The sequence below is a fragment of the Cupressus sempervirens genome, chromosome 11 (assembly GCF_028749045.1).
Source record: "Cupressus sempervirens isolate cs-2001-9-10 chromosome 11, ASM2874904v1, whole genome shotgun sequence".
Classification (NCBI taxonomy): Eukaryota; Viridiplantae; Streptophyta; class Pinopsida; order Cupressales; family Cupressaceae; genus Cupressus; species Cupressus sempervirens.
The window spans coordinates 412,183,434-412,211,146 of NC_143128.1; the positions used below are offsets into that span (position 1 = coordinate 412,183,434).

General features: G+C 34.0%; 1 protein-coding gene across 3 annotated transcripts in view; it reads right to left on the reverse strand.

Annotated features, from left to right (window-relative positions):
• The window catches only part of LOC149530211 (protein transport protein SEC23 E-like), a 300,314-nt gene that overhangs the window by 107,982 nt on the left and 164,619 nt on the right, over positions 1-27,713 (reverse strand). For all 3 annotated transcript variants that reach the window (XM_089811665.1, XM_089811664.1, XM_089811666.1), the window contains exons 5-7: positions 12,222-12,297; positions 11,943-12,118; positions 11,720-11,801 (exon numbers count right to left, since the gene is read on the reverse strand). In XM_089811665.1, coding sequence (XP_089667791.1) covers positions 11,720-11,801; positions 11,943-12,118; positions 12,222-12,297 — 334 coding nt within the window. The remainder of the gene's footprint in view (positions 1-11,719; positions 11,802-11,942; positions 12,119-12,221; positions 12,298-27,713) is intronic.

Below are 27,713 nucleotides of genomic sequence, written 5' to 3' on the forward strand. Positions count from 1 at the left end.
TTAGAGGTTAAACGACAATAGCATTTAGGAGAAGTTTGTCGTTGTCTATATTAAGATTAGCGAATTTCTTATATGAAAACGTTTCACTATTTATTTATATAAGATGATGATTTCCTTTAATCTTATACATAACCGACTAAAAATTTCTCTGCATCATTTAAGATCAATGACTTCAAGAAACATCATCCGGTTGGATATTATTTTGCAAGATATTAGGTCAAAAAGTATGTTATATCGTTTATTGTTCCTTAACTATAACTGACTCAATTTGATGGAAGGAAATGCAAAGAAGTTTAGAATCTAATTAACCCATTTATACTCAATCTGGAAAAGAATATGAAATCATGAAAAAATCCAATGTTCAGGAACTAGTATAAATACAGATTGAATCATGGTGGGTAGTAATAGATTGCTAGTTATTGGAAAACTATTCTTATACCACAAATGTAACTTAATTCTCAAGAACGTATCAATTATGCATATAGGAAAGCTGTGAACAACTTAAATTAGCTTAGATTGTTTACATTCATTCATGCCATGCAAAGATGAAAATTCTATTATGAATCCAAACACCATGGAACTCTCCAGGCATTATGGTGAAGAGGTGGAATTTAATTAATCAAACATCTTAAAAGAACATAATTATGTATTCACAAATTGTGAGATGTTAGATGCATGTAAATTTGACAGAATCGATTGTGCTGAGAATTTCTAACACTTGGATTTCACCCGGCTGTATAGCCAAGAAAAAGGGTGACAAGGTGGAAGAGAGGAATTTGTAACAATATGAATCAATATCAGTTAAGTCATTTTAATATTTACCATTTAATATGAATTAATTAATAGCTCATGCATATACCTGTAATTGCGAACTCCTGTTGCCAAGTCATATGGCGTGTTATATATCATGATGCCTAGTGGATGGAATGATGTTCCCTGTCAGTTCTGGGTAGGGAGGGCCTTTCTCGTTAGAGATCATGGGGGAATATATTGTGGTCTGAGGATGGGTGGTTAAGCCCCTGATAATGTTTCATCTCTCTCAAGATGTCGGATTTGCATCAGACAAATATAAGCTATGCATTCAATTGACATCGAAAACAGGTATTATCATTTTTAGTTATGTGGAGGTAAGATTAAATTGAGTTAATTTTACCGTTATAGAATCGTTGATTGTTTTTCATATCAAATATAAATATATTTCTAACCTTGATTTACGACCATAGTTAAGCAATCGGAAGGAAAGGAATCTGAAGCCCTAAATTGAATTTTGTGGTCACGGAAGCCCTAAATTGAATCTGTGGTCGCGGAAGCCCTAAATTGAATCCGTGGTAGCGGAAGCCCTAAGTGATAATAGCAGTATCTAAAGCCCTAAATGAACTGATGGTAAATGATGGCCTAATTAATATAGTGGTAAGTGATGCCCTAATTTAAATATAGTAGTATTTAGTTGAAATTATCATTTGATTTTGAGATAGCAGTTTTTAGATGTTAGTCATCATGTGAAATTGTTATAGTGTATTTGTGGACTAACTCAGATGGTTGCAAAAGCATCACTAGTTCGATTTCGATCTTAGTTTTCCGAGGTATGCGGTTTTCAGTTTCTGTAGTAATTTCATTTGATGGTATTTCAAGTTTTTAGTTAAGAAATTTTAGCTAACTAATTTTAATGGTAAATCTTATTCACATGAACCTGAATGATATAATTGTCTCCCTATGAAACAAAGTAATAACTAAATTCTTTTAGTATATTAGATGTTAATTTAGACCCAGGAAATCTGGATGTTACAAACCTAATGAACTAACTTTGGAATGTGATGTGGACTCAAGGATGCCCTCACAAATGCATAGGTCTATGTATGTCACTCCTAGATTTTTGATGTAGATATGCTTGATAATCACTTGTAATGAAGGAGAAAGAATGTGAATGGAAGGAAGGAACTTCTTGCTTGATTTCGAATTCCTCTACTTGGTCATCACGAGAGAGAAACTTCCTTCAAATGGAGAAGAATGACTTGAAACATCTTGAAGAATTGGAGAATTGGAGAGACGAGATCTTGGCTTCTTGGCTTCTAATGTTGAATCCAATTGCTCTTGATTACTTGGGAACTTGATAGCTTGATTGCAAAAGTTGTAGACCATGAACATTTATCAAAATGAGGAGAGATATGGATTTTCTATATTTAATCCATCATTGTGCGATTGAAAAGTGATTGAAGCCAATTACAAAATCTAATCTCCCACTAATATCCCGACATGAGGCTCTGGTGAAATTTGGGCCCTGATTCTCATGACATGACACCATTTGCAATTTGTCCCAAGGATGGGCCAAAATTTAAATGGAAAATTGAGATTGATGAAAAGGTGTGTGAAAAGAGGAATCAAGTCTACTAGGATCAAGCATAACAATCATCAAATCTTGAAATCAGCAAATTGGGATCTACTACATCCTAATAAAGTATCCAATCATGGGTACTAACTTTTTAGGACAATACGCTCTCCATCCCTCTTCAACCTCAAAATCCAATTTTCTCTATGCCAAAATTTATAGTCCAAAGCATAAGGTGATACCCACCACTTCTCTCCAAGGTCAATTTCCAATCTGAAACATCAAAGACATTCCATTCAAACCCATGATCAAGTCTACAATGTAATTTTAAATAGTTGGAGGAATATCCAATTCCTCTCCAAGCCCAAATTGCTAAATCCAAAATGTAAGGATGGTTCCCCACTCCTTTTAAGTTATCAATTCTAATTCCTCTCCAAGACCAAATTGCTAAATCCAAAACATAAGAACAATTCCCCATTCCTTTCAAGCTATGTGTTCCAAATCCTCTCCAAGGCTAAATCCTAATCCAAAATGTGACGAATGGTTCATACAAATCCAAAACTTGAATAAAACCTCAATCCACCTATTTCCTAGTCCAATCCGATTTTCCATCATGGTGAGTTCCAAGTCCCTCCAAGATATGTAATGACATTTTGAAGCCGAACTACATGTAATCCTTAGGTCAATGTTCCATGATCACTAGGGAGAGCTTGTTTTATATTAATGATTAATTGCAATGTGATAAAGTTATAATGTTATTGATTATACAGAAATAAAAAATTATCTTATATGTAATTATAGAGCCTTGACTTATCTAATTCAAATGTGAGCATGGAGGTCAATTTTAATGAGTATAATGAAATTGTAAGTCATAGAATGGTGTTTTAACTGTAATATAAATGCCTTTGCAGGGTTTAAAGGGTGTTGGTTCATTAAAGTCCCTCAAGATTGATGAATGCCACAACATCACTAGAACTAAATAAAACTAAAGGGCATTTCAACTATCCTACTCTCAGCCGAATATTTCCATGGAACAAGCTCAAGAAGCAATTTCAAAAATTTTGAAAACAAAAGGTACCTAGAGAATATCAATGGAAGACTTAAATATTTAAAGGAGAATTATTCAACATGTGCTTTATTGTAAAAGGAATAGGAAATTTTCAAAGTCACATCAAATGTAATATTGAAAACGTCCAAATTGCATTTTGTTGTCCTAATCTATTTTTGTATCTCCCTATGACACCTTCGGAAGGATATTGTGTTTGTCTTGTAGTGGATTAGGTATGGTTGTTCTATCTTCTAGTGGGAATAGGTAGAATGCCACGACCCCTTTTTAGGTTAACATTTACAATTTTCATATATCGAATTATAACTTGATAAGTGCATTAATGTGTTGTGCAAGAGAAGGCATTAGACATTATTTGATCATTAAAAATTATTTTAATGTAATTCAATTTCCAATTTCTTTACACAATGTGAAATTAGCTTGTATTTTATAATGATTATTATATTTCTAATTTTATTCCAATTAATATTCATTACAAAAACCTTAAGAACTAGCGCTTGCACCAAAAGGAGCAATGGTTAGGCCGAAAGAGAGAGATACACTTACCATTTTTTTTAAACTACAACGAAACAATAAAAAAAGTAGAAAACAAAGATGTTCATTTATTTTTTATAGCGTATAATGCATAGCAATGAGTAAATAGAGCATATGGTTTTTGAATATGTTGTCTATAAATGGGTTGTGGCTGTCCTTTTTTCAAACACCGGCTTTTTTCAAACACCGGCCTCTCACATTCTGATCAATGTTGCCAAAATAATAACCTATCAGCTAATGAGTATTTATAATAGTAAATTTAGATACTTATATAATTAATAAAAATAGATACCAATATAAGTAAATTAATTAATATTAAAAACACAAGTAGATGAAATTTAACACAAATTTTCAATAACACATTTATTAAATAAATCCACTATGTTTATATAAATCAATTGAAAAAACTAATAAATAACAGATTTATTAAAATAAATAAACACTATGTCAAATAAAAACAAAGTAATAATACATTTGTAAATAAACATACCTATATAGCCATTTGAAACAAAGGATTTCATAATATGTAAATAAAATCAAATAAATGTATATCGCACAAACCACGATTATGCATTTATCATTATCAAATATGAAGTTGTGTGTGTGTGTGAGAGAGAGACAAAGAGAGGAGGAGCATCAACACATGGAAGTATAATGTGCCCATGTCTAAGAGGATATTGGATACTGACGTATATCAGGGATATTGACGTATATCATTGACATGGGAGATCAAGAATGAAAAATATTGGATCCAAGCTGTTCCAAAAACATTCCAAAGTGGGGCATCTGCAATTTGTAGGCGTAAAGCAGGGATTTTGCAAGATGTATATGTGTATATAAATGTAATGAAGAAGTTGCATACCCATGATAACTCTCATTTAGATTGATACAACAGTATTTACTAGCAGTTCTAAAATTTATTGTACTGACTGGAGATAAATCATCCAAAGTGTCTTAGAAAAAACTTTCAGACTCGTCTTGAAATAGGGATATCTGTATGTTAGTTGGAATACAAGATTAGCACTTCACTTAGGGAGTTATATATGCCAATCATCCTACTAATTGTGTAGTTGATTATTTCCAGAGAACTAGAGTTTGAGGATAAAAAGAACTAGTTGTCGACCTATTCTGAGCCTCTTTGTGATTCATTCTAGAACCATTGCTCTTTAAAAGGAGTTACAAGTGTTACATCATCACTGTAATAATAGTGAACATTGAACATTGGTTTTGTTACAAATATTGTTCTTCTATTGGTCATAGAAATCTGAATAGTGTTAATTCTCAGAACGGCTAGGAGTATGCTTAGTTAGGAAGAATAATCTTGTATATTATATAGTAAATCATTGTATTTGTTTATAAGAAAACAGCAAATGTTGTTCCAGCATATTAACTTTATCAAACAACTATTGAAATCATATTGGGAAATCAAACACTATTAAATGGACATAAAATCTTAGAAGAAATCTTATATAATAACAACTAAAAGAGAGCTAAACGAAATCATTCTCATGCATAAATTAACATAATATATTCTTTTCAATCATAACAATTGACAATACCTCAGGTGTTTGTAGTAGATGCTATAGGGTTTGATGAATGTGCCCAAGTGGCTGACAGTCAGCGAAGAACTCTTTGAGAATGACTAATACCTCGAAAAGGTTGTGTTCCCATTACAGTTACATAAAATATAGTTCAACCAAAACTACATATTGATAATAAAGTGTGAATCCATGAACACCGTGATCCCATGGATGCAAAGTATGTAGGCAGTTTGGGTGATGGAGGGAGTCACCAACACTCAGGTTTCTTGGATATAATTGAGATTGAAGTCCTCATACTGCTAATAAATAAAAACTATACTCAACAATATACCAACATGACTTGATACTTACGAGGGTACCTGTACTTTCTTGAATGTGTAAGAATTCTTGCTGTTTCTAACTTTGACAAACAGCAATTTTCTTTACTATTCAGTTGTTTGACATTTTCTCAAACACTTTGCAAACAAGCTCTGATACAGCTGTAAAAGCCCTGCTTGCTTAAATTGTAGCAATGCTAGATAATTTTTTGTTTTTTGGAAAGTTTTTGATACAACTGGCATGAAAACCAAATCACAATGAATGCCAACACAATAATATTTAATTGTGATTATAACATTTGCAAATTTTTACAAACAATAACCTATTGATAAATAACTAAGTTACCATGGTTTGTCCCTGGACCCCCCGGACCTGCAGAAGTTCGAACTAGTTCAAAGTTCAGGTCCGCTTCGCAGTCCGGTTCGAGCAGGGTTCCAATTTTCGCCTACTAGTTTGATCTGGTTCAAACCAAGTTCAAACCTAGGCGAACCAAGCCAAAAAAATTGAACCAAGTTCGAACCCAATTCGAACCATGTGCTTTGTGGGCCTTGCAAATGGCAAAACACTTTATTGCAAAATTTAGTAAGTTTTTGGCGTCCACAACCATAAAAGATTGTTATAAATGCTTTTGGTGGCCTCTCATTATCATTTTTTGTGGCCTCTCAATGTCATTGTCATTTTTTGAAGAGTTTGATACCAATACCATTGTTGTTGTTGTTGATCCCATTGGCCTTAACTCTATTGCTGAGTCAACTGATGGCAAAGAAGAAGAAGATTAAGAAGAAGATGATGATGAATATGAAGAAGAAGAAGAAGATGAATATGAAGAAGAAGATGAAGTTTGAAGAACTTAGAATATTAAAAGATTTTTATTCCATTAGTTAAACAATGATACTTGAACTTGATGCTATGATTTATTTTTGATGTATTCAATCTTTGATGTTGAACTATATGATGGTATGATTACAAGTTTATGGTGTTTTTGTTGTTTAAAAGTGTTTATGCTACTATGCTACATTCTAACTTAACTCGTGCTTCATAAATATATGTGTGTGTGTGTGTGTGTAACTTTTACATGTTTTTGTACTAATGAACCCAAACCCCTTTCCAAAATTTTGACAAACTTGCGAACCGGTTCTCGAACTTTGAACTTGGAACCGAACCCGAACCGGTTACTTAGATAAATAACTAGAAAGGCACCTGTAATTATTTTGCACCGATGTCTCAAAAAACTCCAGGCCAACCCTGTATATGGCAACCAAGGTAATAATGTTGCTAGCAGATGCAGCGTTTCTGGCATAGGAAACCCAAACACAGCTCTAGTAATGCAGACACTGCTACAGAAATCCCTCGCATCACCTTCCCAAACTGGCTGCCAAGGAAATATGTAATTGCAGATTGAAACTGCCTTCAAGCAGCAGCCTTGTAACAGAATTGAAGGCTGAAATAATGGCATCCAACCAGCAAACCCTTATGATATAAATCGCAGCAAACATTGAGATCAAATTGATATACTTTAACACCAATTTGTCAAACCCCAAATGCAGAAATATTTCTCAGAATCAGAGCACAACTCGATGTATATTTTCAACAGCTCAAAGTGTCAAAGGAATGGAGGAAACAGTCCTCTACCACAGCTAACGCTGAAACCCTCAAGAGCTCCCAAATTCATAAAAAATGCAATAGACAAGAGATGGTTCCCTTTCCTCATGAGGGCCTTTTTGTAATATAAAATGAAGGTTGTCTTCTCATTCTCACCCAACGCCCAATAGCTTCATTCACTTAAATGCACTTTGCATTATACATGGCACATAATTGAATAATAAAATTTTAAAACTCCCTTTGCTTCCAAAAATGACATTTTCATCACAATCATGATATTCTAACACACAAGGTCATTGTTTCTTGTGCCAAAGATTTAAAACTTTCCAACCCAGTTCCAGCGAGCTATGACACTAAGGTGACCAATATACTATACCAACAAAAATAGAAACCTTAGCAAATTTAACTAAATAATAATCATAATCCACTCGTCTTGTGAAAATGATTGAAGAAGCATCAAAATCGAATCTGAGCACATGAGCAATCCTGATGAAGAAAGACGATGAATGAAATTGACAGGGTGACTTACTCAAAATAGACACTCCCTTCAAGATTCTTGGAACCCAAACCAAAAGCCAAAATTAAAAATTAAGTGTATCACTCAACTCTTCTAACAATCTGAGCTCATTGGAAACATCTCTTGGCTTACTAAAAATGATGAGATCCTCAAAACAGAGCCAAAAATCACCATTGGCCACTGAACAGCAACAAGGTCCTCTAAACACCAGTATTAGCCTAAAAGGACCCAATGATAGACTGAATCCATCAAATCTATTGCAACTCAAAGTAGGGACATTACATAATGTCCAAAAACCAAGAAGAGATATAAGTCTTGAGTAGTTCCTTAGTAATCTTGCAATTGCTCATTTGCTCAAAATCCAAGGAAAGGATATAAAATATTCATACACTAGGCAGGGATCCTTGGTATAAAATTTGTGCAGCCTGTGATATCTGTAGAAAGGGACTCAGAACCTGTATTGGTCCCAATGAATCTACAAGTCTCCATTCAAAGTAGTTTTACATTACCTGTCCTTATGCCCACTGGCAAATATGAGAACATATCTCAATAGGATAGACATATGGTCTAATGGACTACTTACGTATTCCTATCTTGTATGGATAGAAGAATGGTCAGAATGAAGGTTTGATGCAAGATGGTTCTTACATATAAGTTATTATTTTAAATATCCTAATGTTACTACAAAATAAAAACTAGCCCTTGTTGCTGAATTTATCTCTGCCATTGATCTTGTAAGCCTTTTCTATAAAGGGTAGTGTCTTTTTCCTTTGTAAAGTTCGTAGTAAATGATCAAATTAGCAAGGGTAATTGTTGTAGCAATAGCGACTGAAGAACAAAAATTGTTGTACTCAGCATTTGGAGTTAATGCAAGTGAAGCATTTAAGTTATGATGGTTTTTCTTGTGTATTTTTAATGTGCATGCATGGTTTCTATTCTTCAATGTTAGTTTCAATTCAGTGATTTAAATGGTAAAATGTGAAAATACTTGATAGATTCCTAATTCATCCAGTTTGTGTCTTTCTGGTGTAAGTTACAATGTATGGTTAGTCTAAAACCAATTGCAGCATTTGTTTAATTTTGAATGCATGTTTGAGTTGTGCCATTGTTGTGTACTTGAGTGTAAGTTTACAATCTTAAAATCCTTCTTTCCCTTTGAAGAATGCAATATTTCTATGGAGTTTTGTAGTCAAGTAGAAATCAGTATATGGGGATCAATTTTTCTAAAGACCATTGTTAGCATTTTAAGCCCTAATCCCTTTTGCAATTTATTCAAAAGTAGTTTAGTAGAAAAGTGAAGTGTTATTAAAGCTTTCAAAGATCCGAAAATGATTAGACATCTAGAGAATGTGAAATCCTATCATTATCGGACTTTCAGAAATTCACAGTTCTGCCACTAGGAAAGCCTGAGATACCCCACATAATGAAAGAGAAATGTATATTCTGTCCAGGAACATTTGCACAAGACCCTTCATTGCTATCAGCATTATCACCTTATCTACTAAGTCCCGAGTTAAGTCAAGACCTCGTATTAGGAACCTTGCAGTTGTCTCAACTAATCATATCTTGTAGCACCTGAGATTCCTTGTTCAAGAGGATAGAATATACTTATTATATTTTACTCTGCGTTGGTGGCCTGCAAAACCCTCATCAATGCTATCCTAAGCAATCGTCCTAAGGTATTAGCAACAATTGCAAACTTGTCCAAGGTAAATGCACGACTCCACTTAAAGCTGACAATGCTAGGCTTAGGGATACAAGTTCCCTTATACCATAGTTCATGACTCCATTTTGTAATTTTTCTTTTAAGCCATAAGTATCACAAACTATGAATTGTGTACACCTTAAGTACTTGATAGCATTCATATATCTAAAACGTTGTTTCCTTCAGCTAAATTTTGTTTTTATACTCATTTGATCAATGTATACTTGTGTCATGTGATTGAATTAGTTTCTACCTGGTTGGTTATTGAGGTTTCAAAAGTTATTTATTGAATGGTACATAATACAAGTTTAAAATTGTAATGGCTGCCCTTATATTAACAGTTTTTTTTTCTTTGTTTGCTTGTTTCTGCAAATATGAAATTGACATTTGAAACCAACTAATACATTGAACATATAACAGCAATTTTAAATAGTGGCAAATATAAATAAAACCAAACAATATTTTGCAACCATTAAACTGTAAGCAGCACTATGAAGTTATGAACATTCAACTCATATTACAAGTCTGATATACTTTGTCATTAGTTATCAATGGATACAATATTACAATGTAATAGCTTACTATGCTCAACTTAAGGGATTATGACTGTAATACCACTTATTGCTGTCTAAACTCAATTCAGACCTGATATGGACATTTCCTAGGTACGCACAGCACACACAATTCAATAAAGACCCCATGCACCACCCTTTCCCCCACCTTCAAGATTGTACGGCACCTTGCTGCTACTATCTAAACCTGTACTGCACCCAGATTGCAGTCGTTCACCAATTACAAGCAATTACAGATGTTACTAGGAATGAACAGCTCTACTGAAGCTTATGTCTGATACGTACAACACCTTCCCAGCTTGATACGGTTCACATAGACCCTCAGAAAATCCCTAACTTGGTACGGACAATAAGTGTCAAAGATTACCAGCAATTTACACATTGATTTATGCCTTCAAACTAGAGTTCAAAATCAAACCGCTTTCCCTGATAGCTTCAATCTCAACAACTAGAAGAAATAGCAATATGATTTTACCTTGCAATAAAAACACAAATCCTCCTAGCTGTGTCTTCTAGCGGTGAAAAGAATGATAGCGAAGAGGGTTTTCGTTCTCCAAGCCCAAGAATATCAATCCTTCAGACAATTTCATATATTTTCAAGCATGGTGAAAGAGAGCTATTGAATCTATTTTAAAATGCTCTCACAAAAGTTCACACACTCGCTCTATCAATGTGGGATAAATAGATATAAAAGTTAAAATACCTTTTACAACTTATGTCTTCAATGGTTTATAAAATAAAGGCGACCATTTAATTTAAATATTAAAATATTTCCCAAAACCTATAGACTATGCATCAATAATGTAAATCAGAAAAACTGTAATCCTTGGGTATTTGGTTGGTTATTTTCTTTGTCATCCCTGCGCTGCCCCTGCAATTTAGAAAAATAACTGTAATCCCAACACTTCTGCAATTCACCATCCGGAAACTTGGAGAAACACTGACAATATTGAACTGTAACATATGAAGTTTTCTGTCTTCAAGCAAGTATATCTAATAACTTTAAATTTACAAAAAATGCCTATCATTGGTTACTTGTGTAAGCATTCATGTTTGGCAATGCACATATACAGACCTTATTGCTGTTAAATCATGGCAAACACCACATTACAATCCTGTAAGGTAATACAAATGTGGATATTGTGATGGTTTTAGTTATAAACTAAAATGTAGCTACACAACATCAGACCTTATATTTTATGTACTCCCTAGTCCTATGTAGGTACAAAACAAGGCCTCATTCTGTTCATCCGTGTACGTTGATTGTATTCTCTATTGCTATCATGCACAATGCAGTATGTAATAAATGAAATGTGAAATACAAAATATTCAATACCTAGCACATGGTCTAACTTATAGCACATTTTGACATTTAAATTTGAATATTAAACTTTTAAGGGAAAAAAATATCGGCAGAGAGAAGCTGGTAAACTTTTAGAGGGCATCATAAAATTTACTCAAGATTAAAATATAAGTTCAGTATAAGAATCATGTTTGCTCTTCATTCAAAAGATTGCTGAATGAAAAGAAGATAGCACCTGTGTGCTTCTGTGACCATTAACCCATCTTCTGGCCAGTGTGGTAGTCCGAAGCCGCATTTGTCCACTTCTATGCTGATAACTGTAACAGAACAGAGATCAATGAATCCAGCTGATTTATACATGATCCTATAATTTATAGCAGTAGACCACTAAAGCAGAAGGCCTAAGAAGCATCTGAAAATTACCAGTATACAATTTGGTATAAAGAACAGGACCTTACTATGTTAGAAACTGAAAAAGGAACAGATTGCTGTTAGATTGCCCTGCTGCTCCAGATAATTCCTTTGGGATGACATCGAAAAATATACACAAAGAAGTGCTTTTGTCAAGACCGCACAATTTCCAGGCAGTTGTATTTCCTTGGCCAATAACTATATCTGAGCAAGAGACCCCCCTCTGGAAAAGTAGCAGGAAGCTGCCTGTTGATTTCACAAATTCATAGCGACCACTTATTCATAAGCTAACAATTTACATTTTACATTCAACACATCTAACATACCTTGTCCAGAGAAGCACATGGCCCAATAACACCTTGTATCTTAACATCCCTCGAACAGTTAACCTCAAAAATTCCACTGTCAAAAAGAAATTAAAAAGAACCAAACTGAAGCTCTAGAAAGTTGTATAAGATCACCAATATAACCACATCCAAAGAAAAGGAAGGGTTAAATTTTGAACCTAAAAAAATCCAGGGAACTAAGCAAATTCATATTTTTAAAATTTATGAGTGAACTTCTAAAAGTACGCCAAGAAAATTTATTAAAGTAAACCAACTAATAATAGTTAAGAGATGGATGAAGAAAAAAGCCTAAGAATAAAAAGACTAACTTAAGGTTACAACAATATAAACAGAACAGGGATACTAACCCAAATAAATGCAGTACTAAATATAATAGCAATATGCAAGGCAAACAGAGCTTCCAATTTCCTATGAAATATTTTATGCTGTAAAACTTCTTGATTATAAGTAATAGTGTATCATTTCAGACTTTTCTTCAAGAAGTTGTTACCCCTGATGGCAACTTGGGAAGGATATTGTGTTTGTCTTGTAGTGGATTAGGTATAGTTGTTTATCTTCTAGTGGGAATAGGTAGAATGTCATGACCCCTTTTTAGGTTCACATTTACAATTTTCATATATTGAATTATTACTTGATAAGTGCATTAATGTGTTGTGCAAGAGAAGGCATTAGAAATTCTTTGATCATTATAATGCAACTCAAATTCTTAGAAATTATTTTAATGCAACTCAAATTCTAATTTCATTTCACATTGTTAAATTAGCTTGTATTTTATAATGATTATTATATTTCTAATTTTATTCCACTCAATATTCATTACAAAAACCTTAAGAACTAGCAATTGCACCAAAAGAAGGAGCAATGATTAGGCCAAAAGAGAGATATACACTTACCATTTTTTTAAACTACAGAGAAACAATAAACAAAGTAGAAAAGGAAGATGTTCATTTATTTTTTATATCGTATAATGCATATCAATGAGTACATAGAGCATATGGTTGTTTTGAATTTGTTGTCTATATATGGGTTGTGGCTGTCCTTTCTTAAACACTGGCCTCTCACATTCTGATCAACGTTGCCAAAATAATAGCCTATTGGCTAATGAGTATTTATAATAGTAAAATTAGATACTTATATAATTAATATAAATAGGTACCAATATAAGTAAATTAATATAAGTAAACTTTTCTTCAAGAAGTTGTTACCCTTGATGACACATTAGAGAAAATTTATGAATATAGTGTTATGTAACTGCCTATTTGGTGAGGATAAATCTTAACACAGAAAATATCTCATAATTTAGTAAATTATGGGCATAATTTAATTCATACAACATTAAAAGTTGAGAACTCTAAAAACTTCAAGACAAGCATAAAATTGACACACCTCTCATTGGAAATTTTGGATAGACTATATAAAAATATGATATTAATGCATCCAATTAAGACAATATCACTCAAAGATGGAATTAGATGTTAATTCATTGAAATAAAGGAATCCTGTTCAGACCTCTAGGAAAAAGATTAAATTGGCTAGAAAAAGTGGTGAAAGGGGAACAAAGAAGGCAGTAGTGTAATGTCCGCTTTCTGGCCAGTATCAGTAGTTGAGTTGTCAGCCAATCATTTCAACCCTCATGGGCTAATGTTTTGATTTGAGGGTTTTTGTGTCAAGCTGTTACCTGAGCAGTGGGTGCATCACTTCTCTTCAATGTTATACAGGTCCCTGACATTGTATTAATTATTTGGATCATTTTGAGAGACTCATTGTTTATGGTAGGTCAATTTTTCTCATTTACAACTTTTGGCAGGGCATTTGGGTATTTGGCTTTGACAGTGAACCTTTGGATTTAGAGTTGACTTGTTGCAGAATTTTAATAGGCCAAACTCACGATTATTAATTATTACAATACTTTATACAGGCTTATCATGATGTTTTAAGTAGCACCAAGTCTTTAGATTTGAATATGAGCATCTAGTCTTGGAGAGAATTAATTATTAATTTTGAAACCCAACCTTCATCAAAAGAAAATCCACTTATGTGAAACATGAATGAGGAGCTACCTTGTGAATTGTTTGAGAAGAAATATATAATGCCAAAGCTTAAAATTGAACTTGTTACGCATTTGATATTTTGGCTTTGTGAATGAGAAGTTTCTTGGAGTGCAAGGGTTTCAGTAATTACAGCTTGCAAGAATGCAATTCTTCTTGAGTTTTAGCAATCAGAGATGGTGAGAGATCCATCGATTTTTGTAAACATCTATGGCTTCAACCTGCAGTGATGGTTGACCCTACATTCGCAAAATTAGAGGAGATTGAATTAGCTTTAATAGATATAATTTGCAGAGATTGAAATTGATAGTCAGCAAATAAGAATCATAGCCTCTGGATAAGTGAGGTCTGATTGTATGGTAATTTCAGACTGCACTTTCATTTCATACATAAACGTCAAGGACTTTCCTTGCATTGTATGAAGGTTGAAATCATTTTTGGGCCAAACTGCAGGACTGCATCTACAAACCAGGTTCTCATACGTGCTGTTAGTTTCATTTCTTGAATGTAATAATTGCAATGTATGCAAGGAGTTCTCCATTTAATGAAATAAGTTGTTGCTAATTTGGATTTTGTAAGAGTTGGTTACTTTATTTCATGCATTATTGTCATTATCAAAAAACCCCAAAAAAGCATAAAATATCCAAAACACAAAAATCAAAACCATTTTTGCAAAAGAATTATTCAGTCAGTTGCCAAGTGTAATGTTCCTCCTATGCAACCATATGCAAACGGGACAAGAATAACCCCACACTTGGCAATGAATGTAAGTCCATACGTGAGAGCTTAGCTGGCCACTCATTCTAGGCACGAAGAGAGGTCATAAGTGCGTATGGTATGAACAGGTCGTACGGCAAAAATATGATTTGGTTGTACAACACCAACTAAATATCCTACAGTGTGAGATGCCTATAGGGCCATATGGTGAGGTGTGACAAAGGATGTGGAATTGGTCATAACTGTACGGCAGTTTGAGGCACCGTATGGCAATGGGCATAAAGTATGATAGGACAGAAGTGGCAGTATGGTGAATGTACGGTGGGAGGAAGGGCATGTACGGCGCAGGGTCTAGCAGGTTGTACGGAATTGTACAACAAAGTTGTATGGAAACACAATTATGAGTTTATTGTCAATGAAGTTATGCAAGAGAAAATGCATAAATAATACTTGTTGTGAGTCACAGGTAAACAAAGAATGATATGCAAATAGTCACCAAAGGAGAATTATATTCACAGATTTTGCGAACATGATTTAGTAGATCCGCACACACAACAGACTCCAAAGATAGCAGCCAAAATGTAAGCAACACAAATACATTAATCTCCAAATAATGATAGGACTTGATTACATATAACATATGCATTAGACAAGATACAAGGAAATACAAAGCAGTCGCCAAATGATGACAAATAGCAACTGGCATGTAGAGTGAGATATCCCAAGGAGACCTTCAACCGCAGAATAGGGTAGCGTTGCATCACTGAAACTGCAACAGGTTGAATTGGAAGGATCTCCCACCTTCGAAATTGCACACAACTTCCTCAGCCTTCAACCTCCGGAAACACAAGACAAATCAAATCCAATCTATTATGACTTACAATGTGATGGAGCCCTATTTTTTAGTCTCCATTTTATGTGAAAAGTGAGCAAAGATGGAGAGTTAGTATAATCATTCAAAAATTCCAAGCAGCAGGTCAAGGATAAGAAATTATACAGGAAATCAAAGAGAAAGGGGATATCACAGAAGCAAAGCAGCAATATTACAGTCAGTTGGAACAAAAGGTGCAATTTCTCTCAGCCGGGTGGTGTGGTAAAATTATATTTGTCAAAACCGATTCCTGAGGTTGTTCAATCTGCTGACATGTGGATTGATAAAGGAAGAGTACGTATTTCTCAAGTACCTATCACAAGGAATTGTTGGTCAAGCAGTTTTAAAGAACTGAAACTTTCAAGGCCACTTTCAGATATGTCTTCAGAGGCACCCGCAACCATACCAACACCGTCTCTAGGTGCATCTCAAATGAGCAATATGTCTACTTCTAGTAAGTCCATCAAATTCTCAACTAATTTGGAGACAATGACAGAAAATAAAACATAGATGCCACTATTTGGGTGCATAGAAGATTGGCTCACTAACCACATTCGTAGCAGTTTTGGATTATTAAATAGATGCACTCAAAATAAATAAATGATTTTCTGAATCAGGGAAAGCGTCAAAAAGTTAAAGTTTGGTCTTTTCTTCACCATAGCATTAGTTATGTGTTGAAGTCATGCTCCCGAATAACCCAGTATCCAGAGTTGCATGGTGGTTGGAGGCCTTTGAAGGCTACATATGCCGGAAAATGTTTGTGTTGAAGAAATTGGTATTTCACGCAGTTCATGAGTTGTCTCTCATCCACGATAATGGAGAGCCAAGGATGTTTGTCTTTTTTAATCATTGACATCTAATGTTGTTATGTGTTGTTGCAAGATGAAGAATCACCATGGGAACAAGGAGTTTGAACCAAGTCCTCGCACTGATGAGGATGTATGTGGGAAGAAGCATGTGTAGAAATATAGTGTCTGGAGGTATGTGCATGAGCATGGAAGTTTCTAAGGAAATTGAAACACACATATTGTGAACCGATGAATACATGCTCAAATGTTGGATGCAAAAGTCGTGGATTAATGTCAATGGAGGATATAAGACACAGGAATCATTAAGTCGTCAGTTATATTTTGATATAATTAAAGTCATATTAGGTATTGAATTTTGGTTAGTTTTAATTATGAAGAGGTGTGGTGCTTGAAAGGGCAACCAATGTCCCTTATTCCTTTATAAATAGGAAATGTAAAATAACAAAGGATATAATTCATATTCATATTTTAAAATTTTATATATTATGTTGCACTTATGATGTATTATATTTTCAATTGGCGAAGAAATGAGTTCTTGAACAAAGCCCGTGGACTGAATTACCGAGCAAATTTATATGCGATTCCGGAATTGAAATGCAGTAGATAGATCATCTGTAAGGAGTGCCTTTATTGCGATTTTATTTCCGACATAATCATTTATTTTAAATTTTGGAGTTGAAATATTATTAAATTGTGTTCTTTATAATTATTTTTAAATTCTATAAATGTTTTAATGTTCGAAAAAGTGGATTGGGTTATTATTGCATTTTAAACTTGATAAACATAGATATTGTGAAATACTTAATTGTTTTCGTATTTATGTCTAGTTTGTCTCCATATCGCAGGAATTAAAGTGCATCCTAGACTAGTTTAAAATTGCGTTCATATAATTGATTCGTCGTGTCTGAATTGTTAAAATTATTTATAGTTTAAATACATTGAACTTTATAAAGTTGTGCGTTTCAACTTATAATATTGACTCTAATTGTCCAATTAATTAAGCATTGGTCTTTATATTGTTCTTGATTCATATTCCATATGCTGGCAACTGTTTCATTTCTTACCGTTGAGGAATTAATATATTCATTTGTCGTATTCATTCTTTATTTAAAACATTATCACATTTATTTATTAATTCACAATTTTTACATTTAAAGTTTTTCTATAATTCTTGTCGTTAGGAAAACTTTCAATACATTCGTGTTCCAATCAATCTGCTATAAGCTTCTTGGATCTAAGTGTTTCATCCAGGATCAGGACCACCCACCTTGGTTTTGCAGAGCCAGAAGCGCAGGGGATTTGGATCGCATTGATCAATCCTGTCAAGTTGGCCTTAACCGGTTAAATATCCCAACATCAAGCAGGCAAGGCTTGTAGGATTCCAATCTACAGTTTTGGGAACCAACACAATGCCCAACCATGTCCTTATAAAGGCCTCCAAGTGTTAAGTTTTGAGGATCTTTTGATAGATAAAACAATTATAATAAATGAGTGAACAACAGATGGTCTTACTTGTATTATAGAAGTGCAGAGAATGGCTTCAAATAAGTATGACCTTAGTCTGAACTGGTTCTGTGTCTGTACAAACAATGTGAACAATATGTTGACTACCCTAATGTTCCTGCACGTTAGTCCTTGATGAAAATATATTTAAATATAATACTGAAATATTTTTCAGACTGCTGAGAGTCTTATGACTAATATATATTTGCAAATCGATGGGAATCTTATGTCATGTATTGATGTTTATCCACAGCGATCTGCTCATCTATTTATAAAAGGAGAGAGCCACAACCACCGTAGAGTCATGGCTCTACGTGGCCAAAGGCCACGTAGAGACATGCCTCTTCAGTGGTATGTTTTCAAACTAACAAACTAACAAAACAAACCTTTGACTTATTAATGTGCCGATCAAGTATACTTATGGCATTAATATTAATAATGCCATACTGCCAATAGGCATTAGTTTTAAGGATTATGCTATGAGTTTATATTAATCCAAGCACATATATGTTTTGATGATTAACAGTAACAGCATAAATTAACACTCTGTCTTTAGCAAAGGAGAAGTAATACACCATTAGTATACTGCAATAAATCAGTAAAAGTCAGATAACAAAAATTGTCATGATATCACCAAGTTATTAATACTATCACAATGTACATTATATTCTCTAGTCACCTGAAATAGTATCATAAACAAAAATTTCCTATGATCTCTACTTGCACTTAACTAATGTCTAGAAATGTCCATAGAAAATATATAAAATTTCATGATCTCTAATTGCACTTAGGCAATGTCTAGAGATGTCCATGAAAATATGTTACTCATGATCTCTACTTGCACTTAAGCATTGTCTAGAGATGTCCATGATAAATTCGTTATCTATGATCTCTAATTACCTGAAGTAATGTCTAGAGATGTCCACAATAATAACATAAGTTTTCATGATCTCTAATTGCTTGAAGCAATGTCTAGAGATGTCCATGATAACAGTTCTATTATTACAAGATCGTCACCTTGTAAATAATTACCTTCTGAATAAATATGTTCATGAAAGATCGTCACCTTTCATTATGTATATGATGCTACTAAACAACAAAATAGAAGCATAAACTCACATGAATTAAAATTTAATTTAATATTCAATATTACAAATTAATCATACCAAGTTTTTCTCTGAAGTATTTCAACTTCACTTTAGCAAGAGGCTTGGTAAATATATCAATTGTTTGCTCATTAGTATAGATGTACTCAAGTTGAATGATTCCTCGATTCACCATATCTCGACTGTAGTGGAAAGGAATTTCAATATGTTTGGAGCGATTGTGGAAGGCTGGATTGTTTGAAAACTTGATGCAACTTTGATTATCACAATGAATCACAGTGGGCTTCAAAGGTCTTTTAAACAAATCTACTAACAATTTCCATAGCCATACCGCTTCTCTAGCACCTAAAGAAGATGCAATGTATTCTGCTTTGGTGGAACTTAATGCAACTGAAGTATGTTTTTTGTTGGACCAAGAAACCATCCCAGATCCTAGACTAAAGCAATATCCTGAAGTACTCTTATATTCAATAGAGCTGCCAGCCCAATCAAAATCTGAATATACATGAAGTTCAATATTAACTTTATCATATTTGATTTCCATTCCAATAGTACCCTTTAGATATCTCAAAATGTAGTTAGCTGCGTGTAGATGTATCTTCTTTGGTGCACACATAAACTGACTCAAGTGAGTAGCATAGCATATGTCAAGACGAGTATTAACTAAATACATTAAGGATCTAATAAACTGTCTATAGTAAGTGGAATCTATAGGTTCAGATTTGTTCATATCATCTTTCAATTTGTGTAAATTTACTTCCATAGGAGTAGCTGTTGGTTTACATTCCATCATTCCAAATTTTGTTAAAATGTCAATTGTATATTTTCCCTGATTCAGAATAATGCAGTTATCTTATTGCCAGACTTCTAATCTCAGAAAGTAGTGAAGTAGCCCTAAGTCTTTCATTTCAAATTCTGTTGAGAGCTTTTATTTGCATTTATTTATAAGAGGTACATCACTTGTTATCAGTAAATCATCAACATATAACACAAGAATAATCATATCATCACCATCAGTTTTGAAATATAGATTAGGATCAGCTTCATTTTTGGAATATCCTAACTTTAATAGATGGTTGTCTATTCTTTCGTACTAAGCTCTAGGAGCTTGTTTGAGTTCATAAAGTGCTTTCTTTAATTTACAAACATGTGTTTTGTTGTCATGAGTATTGAATCCTTTTGGTTGTTCAATATAGACTTCTTCAATCTTGCCATTAAGAAACGTTATTTTGACATCCATCTGATGTACCTTCCATCCTTTGGATGCTACGATTGCTAAGATGGTTCTGACTGAGGTATATCTGGCAACTGGAGAAAATGTTTCTTCATAATCAATACCTTCTTTCTGAGAGAACCCTCGAGCTACAAATCTAGCTTTGTATTTTTCAATGGAACAGCCATTTGGAAGAAACAATTGATTTGTTCTTTGGTCTTGGTACAACATCCCATACATCATTTTTTAATATAGAGTTATATTCTTCAATCATTGCTTCTTTCCAAGACTGATTTTAAAGTGTTTCTTTAAAATTAGAAGGTTCTGATTTTATAAGTTCAGTTAAGAATGCAACATAACATGATTGATTTCTAGTCCTTTTGCTTTCTTGAATTACTTCATCTGGTTCAACCTGATTTTCTTCTATTATTTTCCTAGCCCAAAGAGGTCTCTTATTATTATTATTATTGATGTTTTTAGAATCTCTATGATTAGACATAGATGAAGGTTTAGAATCATTCTCCCTCTCAATTTCTATAGGTTCCTCTTCTTCAAAAATAGATTTTGTATTGAATTCATCACTGTTTCTGGAAATTTTAAAAGCTGTGTCTTCTTCAAATTTCACATCTCTGCTAATTTCAATTGTTCTTTGACCTAGAATGAAGATCTTGTATCCTTTCGTGGTTTCACTATATCCAATAAATATTCCCTTCTTTTCGGAAGGTTCTAATTTTGTTCTTTTCTCTTTTGGTATGTGGATATAGACTAGACATCCAAATATTCTTAGGTGACTTAGGTCAAGTTTAATGCCTGTGAATATTTCCTCTGGAGTGGTGCTCTCTAATACTGAGTGTGGGCATCGATTTTGAATGTAGACTGCTGTGTTAGATGCTTCAGTCCAAAATGCATAATGAAGATTTTGATCGTGCAACATAGCTCTGGTTGATTCAACTATAGACCTATTTTTTAGTTCAGCAATTCCATTTTGTTGAGGATCATAAGGTACAGAAAACTCCCTCTTAATCCCAACAGTAATGCAGAAGTTCTTAAAAATATCAGATATGTATTCACCCCCATTATCTGACCTTAAGGTTTTAATCTTTTGTCCTGATTGGTTTTCAACTAAGGCTTTGAATTCTTTGAATTTGGATAAGACTTTAGTTGATTACTTTTGTTTTAGAAAATAGATCTAGGTTCTTCTAGAGTAATCATCAATAAAAATTATATGGTAGAGGCACCCATTGAGGGTATTGACATGGGGCCACAAAGATCTATGTGAACTAGTTCAAGAATGGGTTTGGAATTTATGATCACTTTTAGGGAAGGATTGCTTAGTATTCTTACATAAAGCACATCCTTTGCAAATACTTAAATGATCAAATTTTAGATTAGGTAAACCTTTTACAATTTTCCCTATAGATGATAATGCTCGATAGTGAAGGTGCCCTAACCTCCTATGCCAAATTTCAATAGAATTTGAAGTTTCATGAGTAAGAGCTAGGTTCAGATTCTAATTATTACAAATTTTATACAGACTTCCATCTCTAAATCTAATGAATATGGCTTTCTTAATGTTAGAGTTCTTGGGCCAAGATAGAACTCTGTCTTCTTGAAATGTAATTCTGAAGCCTTGATCAACAAGACAAAAAATAGAGACCAGGTTTCTCTTGATTCCTGGTACATATAAAACATTTTTGAGTTGCAGTGTAATTCCTGAATTTAGTTGTATTGAATAGGAACCAATTCCTTTAATAGGATAAGTAGAGTGATCTCCAATGGTAACTTCTTCTGAGGCTTGTTTAGAGAAGGTTTCAAATTTGTCTTTAAAATAGGTGATGTGCCAAGATGCTCCACTGTCTATGATCCAAGTGTTGTGGTTAAAATTTATTTCACTTGAAAGAGCTAAGTAAAAGGCATAGTTTTTTCTTCCTTCTTTCTCTTCGCTTTCTGCTAAGGCTGCTTGTATTTTCTTCTTTTCGGGGCGGAACATATGAGAGTGATCAATTTTATCACATTTAAAGCATCTAACTTTGGACCAATCACGTTGCTTGTTTGATTTGTGATTTTTGTTAGATTCCCTTTTGGTATACTTGAATTTTCTTTTCTTGTTTGATTTCACATGAAGTGCTTGAATTTCTCCCTCTTGATTGGTAATTAGTTCTCTTGAAATTAACCTAGATTCTTCTTGTGTGCATTCATTCTTTAATAGATCAAATTTAGGAAGTTCGGGTCGAGACTTTAAACCTCGAATGAATGTTTCCCATGAATGAGGAAGACCTCTTAGAGCGATCATGCTGAGTTCTTTGTCATCAACTCGATTTTCCATAGTTGTGAGTTGATCCTTTATTTCAGAAATTCTTAAAAAATATGAAGTTATAGATTCTCTATTTTTCATCTTTATATATAGTAGATCTTATTTTAGAGTTAATAATCTCCTAGTATTGTTGATTTCGAATGTATCTTGAATAGTGGAGAACATTTTGAATGCACTCTGAAGATTAGATATGGATGGAAGAATATGATCTTTTACAGAATCTATAATGATTTTCATTGCCTTATTATTATGTCTCTTCCAAGTTATTTTTTCTGATTCATTTTCAGGCATGGGTAGATTTGATTCAATATATTGCTCTAACTCCATTTCTCTTAATATTATTAATACTCTAATTTTCCATGAAGAGAAATTAGATGCATCCTCAAACCTATCTTCGAGTCTCACATGATTCACCATTTTAACAATATGATTTTAGCCTCTTTCTTTTTAAACTTTGAGATTTCAGACTTTATTTTGTAATAGTTTCTCTTATCAGAATAGCTCTGATACCATGTTAAATTTTGAGGATCTTTTGATAGATAAAACAATTACAATAAATGATGGAACAATAGATGGTCTTAATTGTATTATAGAAGTGCAGATAATGGCTTCAAATAAGTATGACCTTAGTCTGAACTGGTTCTGAGTCTGTACAAATAATGTGAACAGTAAGCTGACTGTCCTGATGTTCCTGCACGTTAGTCCTTGATGAAAATAGATTGAAATATAATACTGTAATATTTTTCAGATTGCTGAGAGTCTTATGACTGATATATATTTGCAGATCGCTGGGTGTCTTATGTCGTGTATTGATGTTTATCCACAGCGATCTGCTCATCTATTTATAAAAGGAAAGAGCCACAACCACCGTAGAGTCATGGCTCTACATGGCCTAGAGACATGCCTCTTCGATGGTATGTTTTCAAACTAACAAAATAAACCTTCGACTTATTTTAGTGCCGGTTCAAGTTATACTTACGGCATTAATATTAATAATGCCATACTGCCAATAGTCATTAGTTTTAAGGATTATGCTATGAGTTTATATTAATCCAAGCATATATATATGTGTGTGTGTGTGTGTGTGTTTTGATGAATAACAGTAACAGCATAAATATAAACTACCATATTAGATAGACATCAGTTACTTCTACTGATGCTAAAACATTAACACCGAGAACTGTCTAGAGATTTACAATAGGCAGACATTAATAATAATTTACTACTTTATTAATTTGGACCCTATATTTATTAATTAAAATTATTAACTAAAGGTCCTTGATTATATTATTCTAAATTATGGGACCAATTAATTAATTAATTTAATTTAATTATTACATTAAAATTTGAGGACATGACAAATCCTCACTGCCCAAAGATTGTTTGCCCTCAAGCAATCTGTCATCAGACGAAAGGTCATCAACTCCCAAAGCAAACGAGCAAGCGAGACAAGTGAATTGGCATCAACGTTTGTTGCAACACATTGTCATCAAACTTCGGTTGTACCACTCTGATAGAAACATTGTCATGACTGGAATCACCAAGATCAATGAGATGCCAATCATAAACTACATCAATGCCATTATGTTCATCAACCTCTTCTGGAACCTCAAAGCTTAGGCAAGCCTTGTTCCTCTCATAAGTAATTTCCTCAAATGGAAAGATTGCAGTTATGCACGCCTTGAGCACCACTGGAGGATAGACTCAATCTCAATCAACAGTAGCAATTGTTCTTGCAAACAAGCTACACCTCATGCGCTAGGTTCATGATGTTATTTATGGATCTCCAGATCATTGTCCATACTCTCTTGAAGATTTGTAGCCTTGCTCTCCTTCCACACACTAACAATATTGAATATTATGAAGGTCCACTTAAACATTGGCTTGGTTGTCATCCTATTTCAAATCTGCTATTTTTTTCTTGTTCCTTGACCTGAACGATTTCTCCATCATCAACCTCGTGGTTGTCTCGAGGTTTTAGTTGCTCTCCCACTTTAAGGGACAATTATAATCTCTTGCTTATTAATATCCTTCTATGGTTGTATTGAAGTTGTGGACCTCAGTTAATCCTACAGCCACTTGCCAATCTCCTGCTTCAAACTGTAATGCTTAGACAATGGATACTTTGTTTGCAATTATATGTAATCTTTCAAAGATATGTCCTTCTCCCATCCAGCAATTACCCCATCCTACTTGATTTTCTTCAATGACCCAGCCAAAGTGGGTGTTTGCAAATCCTAATGCTCGACCCTAGGAGTGAAAGTCGTCATCAACGATCTTGTGCCCATCAAGAGCTTTTGTTGACTTCTTAACTCTCTCAACATTTCACTCAAACCATCACTCGACACCATTATTTGTTCTCAATACCTGACAAGTTCACAGGATCACTAGCTCTGATACCACTATGATGTTCCTCCTATGCAACCATATGGAAACTGGACAAGAATAACCCCATAATCAGCAACGAAAAGAGGGTATGTACATGAGAGCTTAGTTGGTCGTATGTTCTAGGCACAGAGGGAGGCAGTAAGGGCTAACAATATGAACAGTGCATATGGTTGAAACATGATTTGGTCATACAATACCAACCGAATACTACATGGTGTGAGATGAGTGCAACGGCGTACGATGAGGGGTGATAGAGGATACGCAATTGATCATACTCATACTATGATTTGGGGCATTGTACAACAATGGGCAAGAAGTATGATAGGACATAAGTAGCAATACGGTGAATGTACAGTGAGAGGAAAAGCATGTAAGGCATGGGATGTGGCAGGTTGTATGTAATAGTACAACCAAGTTGTACGGAAACACAATTATGAGTTTATGGCCAATGAAGTTATGTAAGAGAAAATCTAGAAATAGTATTTGTTGTCACAAGTAAACACATAATGATATCCAAATAGTCACCAAAGAAGAAACATTACATTCGCAGATATTCACCAACATGATTTAGTAGATCCGTACACACAACAAACTACAAAAATAGTCGCCAAAACGTCAGGGACACAAATACATTAATCTCCAAATAATGAAAATATTTGATTACATATTACATATGCATTGGACAAGATCTGAGAACTGTAATAACCCTGCCTGGCTATAGCTCTAACAAATACTAATGTTTCTAACTTTTGACATTATGTCAAACATTTAGCATAAAATGCCAACACTACTAAAAAGAACTCCAAGGCTTGCTTAATCACATTCACCAAGATTAGGCAATTTTTGAACAACACTAACAATGACCAAGCTCAATTCAATGGCAATGATAGATTTGCATTTTATTTACTATGCCTTGTAACTTCAAAAAAACTGAAGTACTCCATATTAATTTTCTGAAATTATTTGCAAAGTATATTGACAAGTATAAAATAGTAAATATAATTCCAAATAGAAGAATGGAACCTATTCATATAAAATAAGAGTCGCTTGCAAGTGTGGTTTGATCAGCCAATGTCAAATATTCCACTTGTCCAAAAACGCAAGCCATGAAAAGAATAGCAGGGCTGCCTGAATTAAATTGCAAGCTCCAGATATGGGTTGCAGGCCCTAAAAATTGCAGCTCGGACCCTTAAGAAAATGCCCGCAGGTCTATCCATCAAACATTAACCGCAGATAACCACGCCCAAACAATTTGGCATAAACTCCAGCAGAAAATCGCCCATAATTAATTGTGATTCAGAACAGATTTAATCATAATGCTGAACTCCAATGGTGTTATCCATCCAACATCACAGTTCAGACCCCTGATCACTAATTTTCCATTAAACAGTAACCACAATTCGGAGAAACCAAAACAGATGGAGAGATTAATCCAATTCAATTTACATCAGCATTGAATCAAATTACATCTCAGAATTTCACACACTTTCTTACAAGAAACAATAATGACGGAAATGGACGATGCACACCTTAAGAAATTGATCCACAATACCTCAGCTACAGGATCAATGCTCAATTCTAAAACTCCAAAACCTTATACATCAGCAAGGGCACAAACTTCAAAACCTCAGCAAGCCACAAAGGCAACAAAACAAAATAAATATTCAAGCATTGTTTTTCTCAATAAATGTTCATGTATTTATAACCTCCAGATGTCCTTTTTGTTGCCAAAATGCAACTTCACTCAAGAAGCTTCACCACACAACATTAATTAGAAGCTTCCATTAGATTCTTTCACTTGACTTGACTTAACTAATTAATGAATGGCTCTTTCCAATGATAACTCAACCCTCAACTTAAGTGAAATTATAAAGTTAAATTATAACTTTATAATAAGCCATTTAATAATTTAATAATACTTTGGCCACTAAAAATATAATAACTCCCAAAATACTCATAATTTAAATATGTTGTTTGAAATAGGAGTCATACCCATTTTTTCTCCATGTGACCAAATGCACTTCAAAAATAGAAAGGATCCATCTCGATCAACACCCACCTTACCACAAATAGTAAGTACACAAAACTACGCCCAAACAAAGTCCAACCTGAACCACACGAAGACCAACCTGCAGCTTATTGAATTGTGGAGAAGATAAAACCCTCCCAAGCCAAGCCACTCCTCAGAAGACCCTCTATCCACAATAATTAGCCTACGAGGACCACAATAATAGGCTAATCCCTGAAACTCTAATGCTGGCAAAAACGGGCACATTACAAGCAGACACAAAACAATCGCCAAATGACGACCAATAGCAGATCTGGCACACAAAGTGAGATATCTAAAGGATACCTCCAATGGTAGAATAGGGTGGCACTACACCACTAAAACTATGATAGGCAAAATAGGAAGGATCTTCCACCTTCGAAACTGCCCACAACTTCCTCGACCTTCAACCTCTAGAAACACAAAGACAAATAAAGTCCAATCCATGATAACTT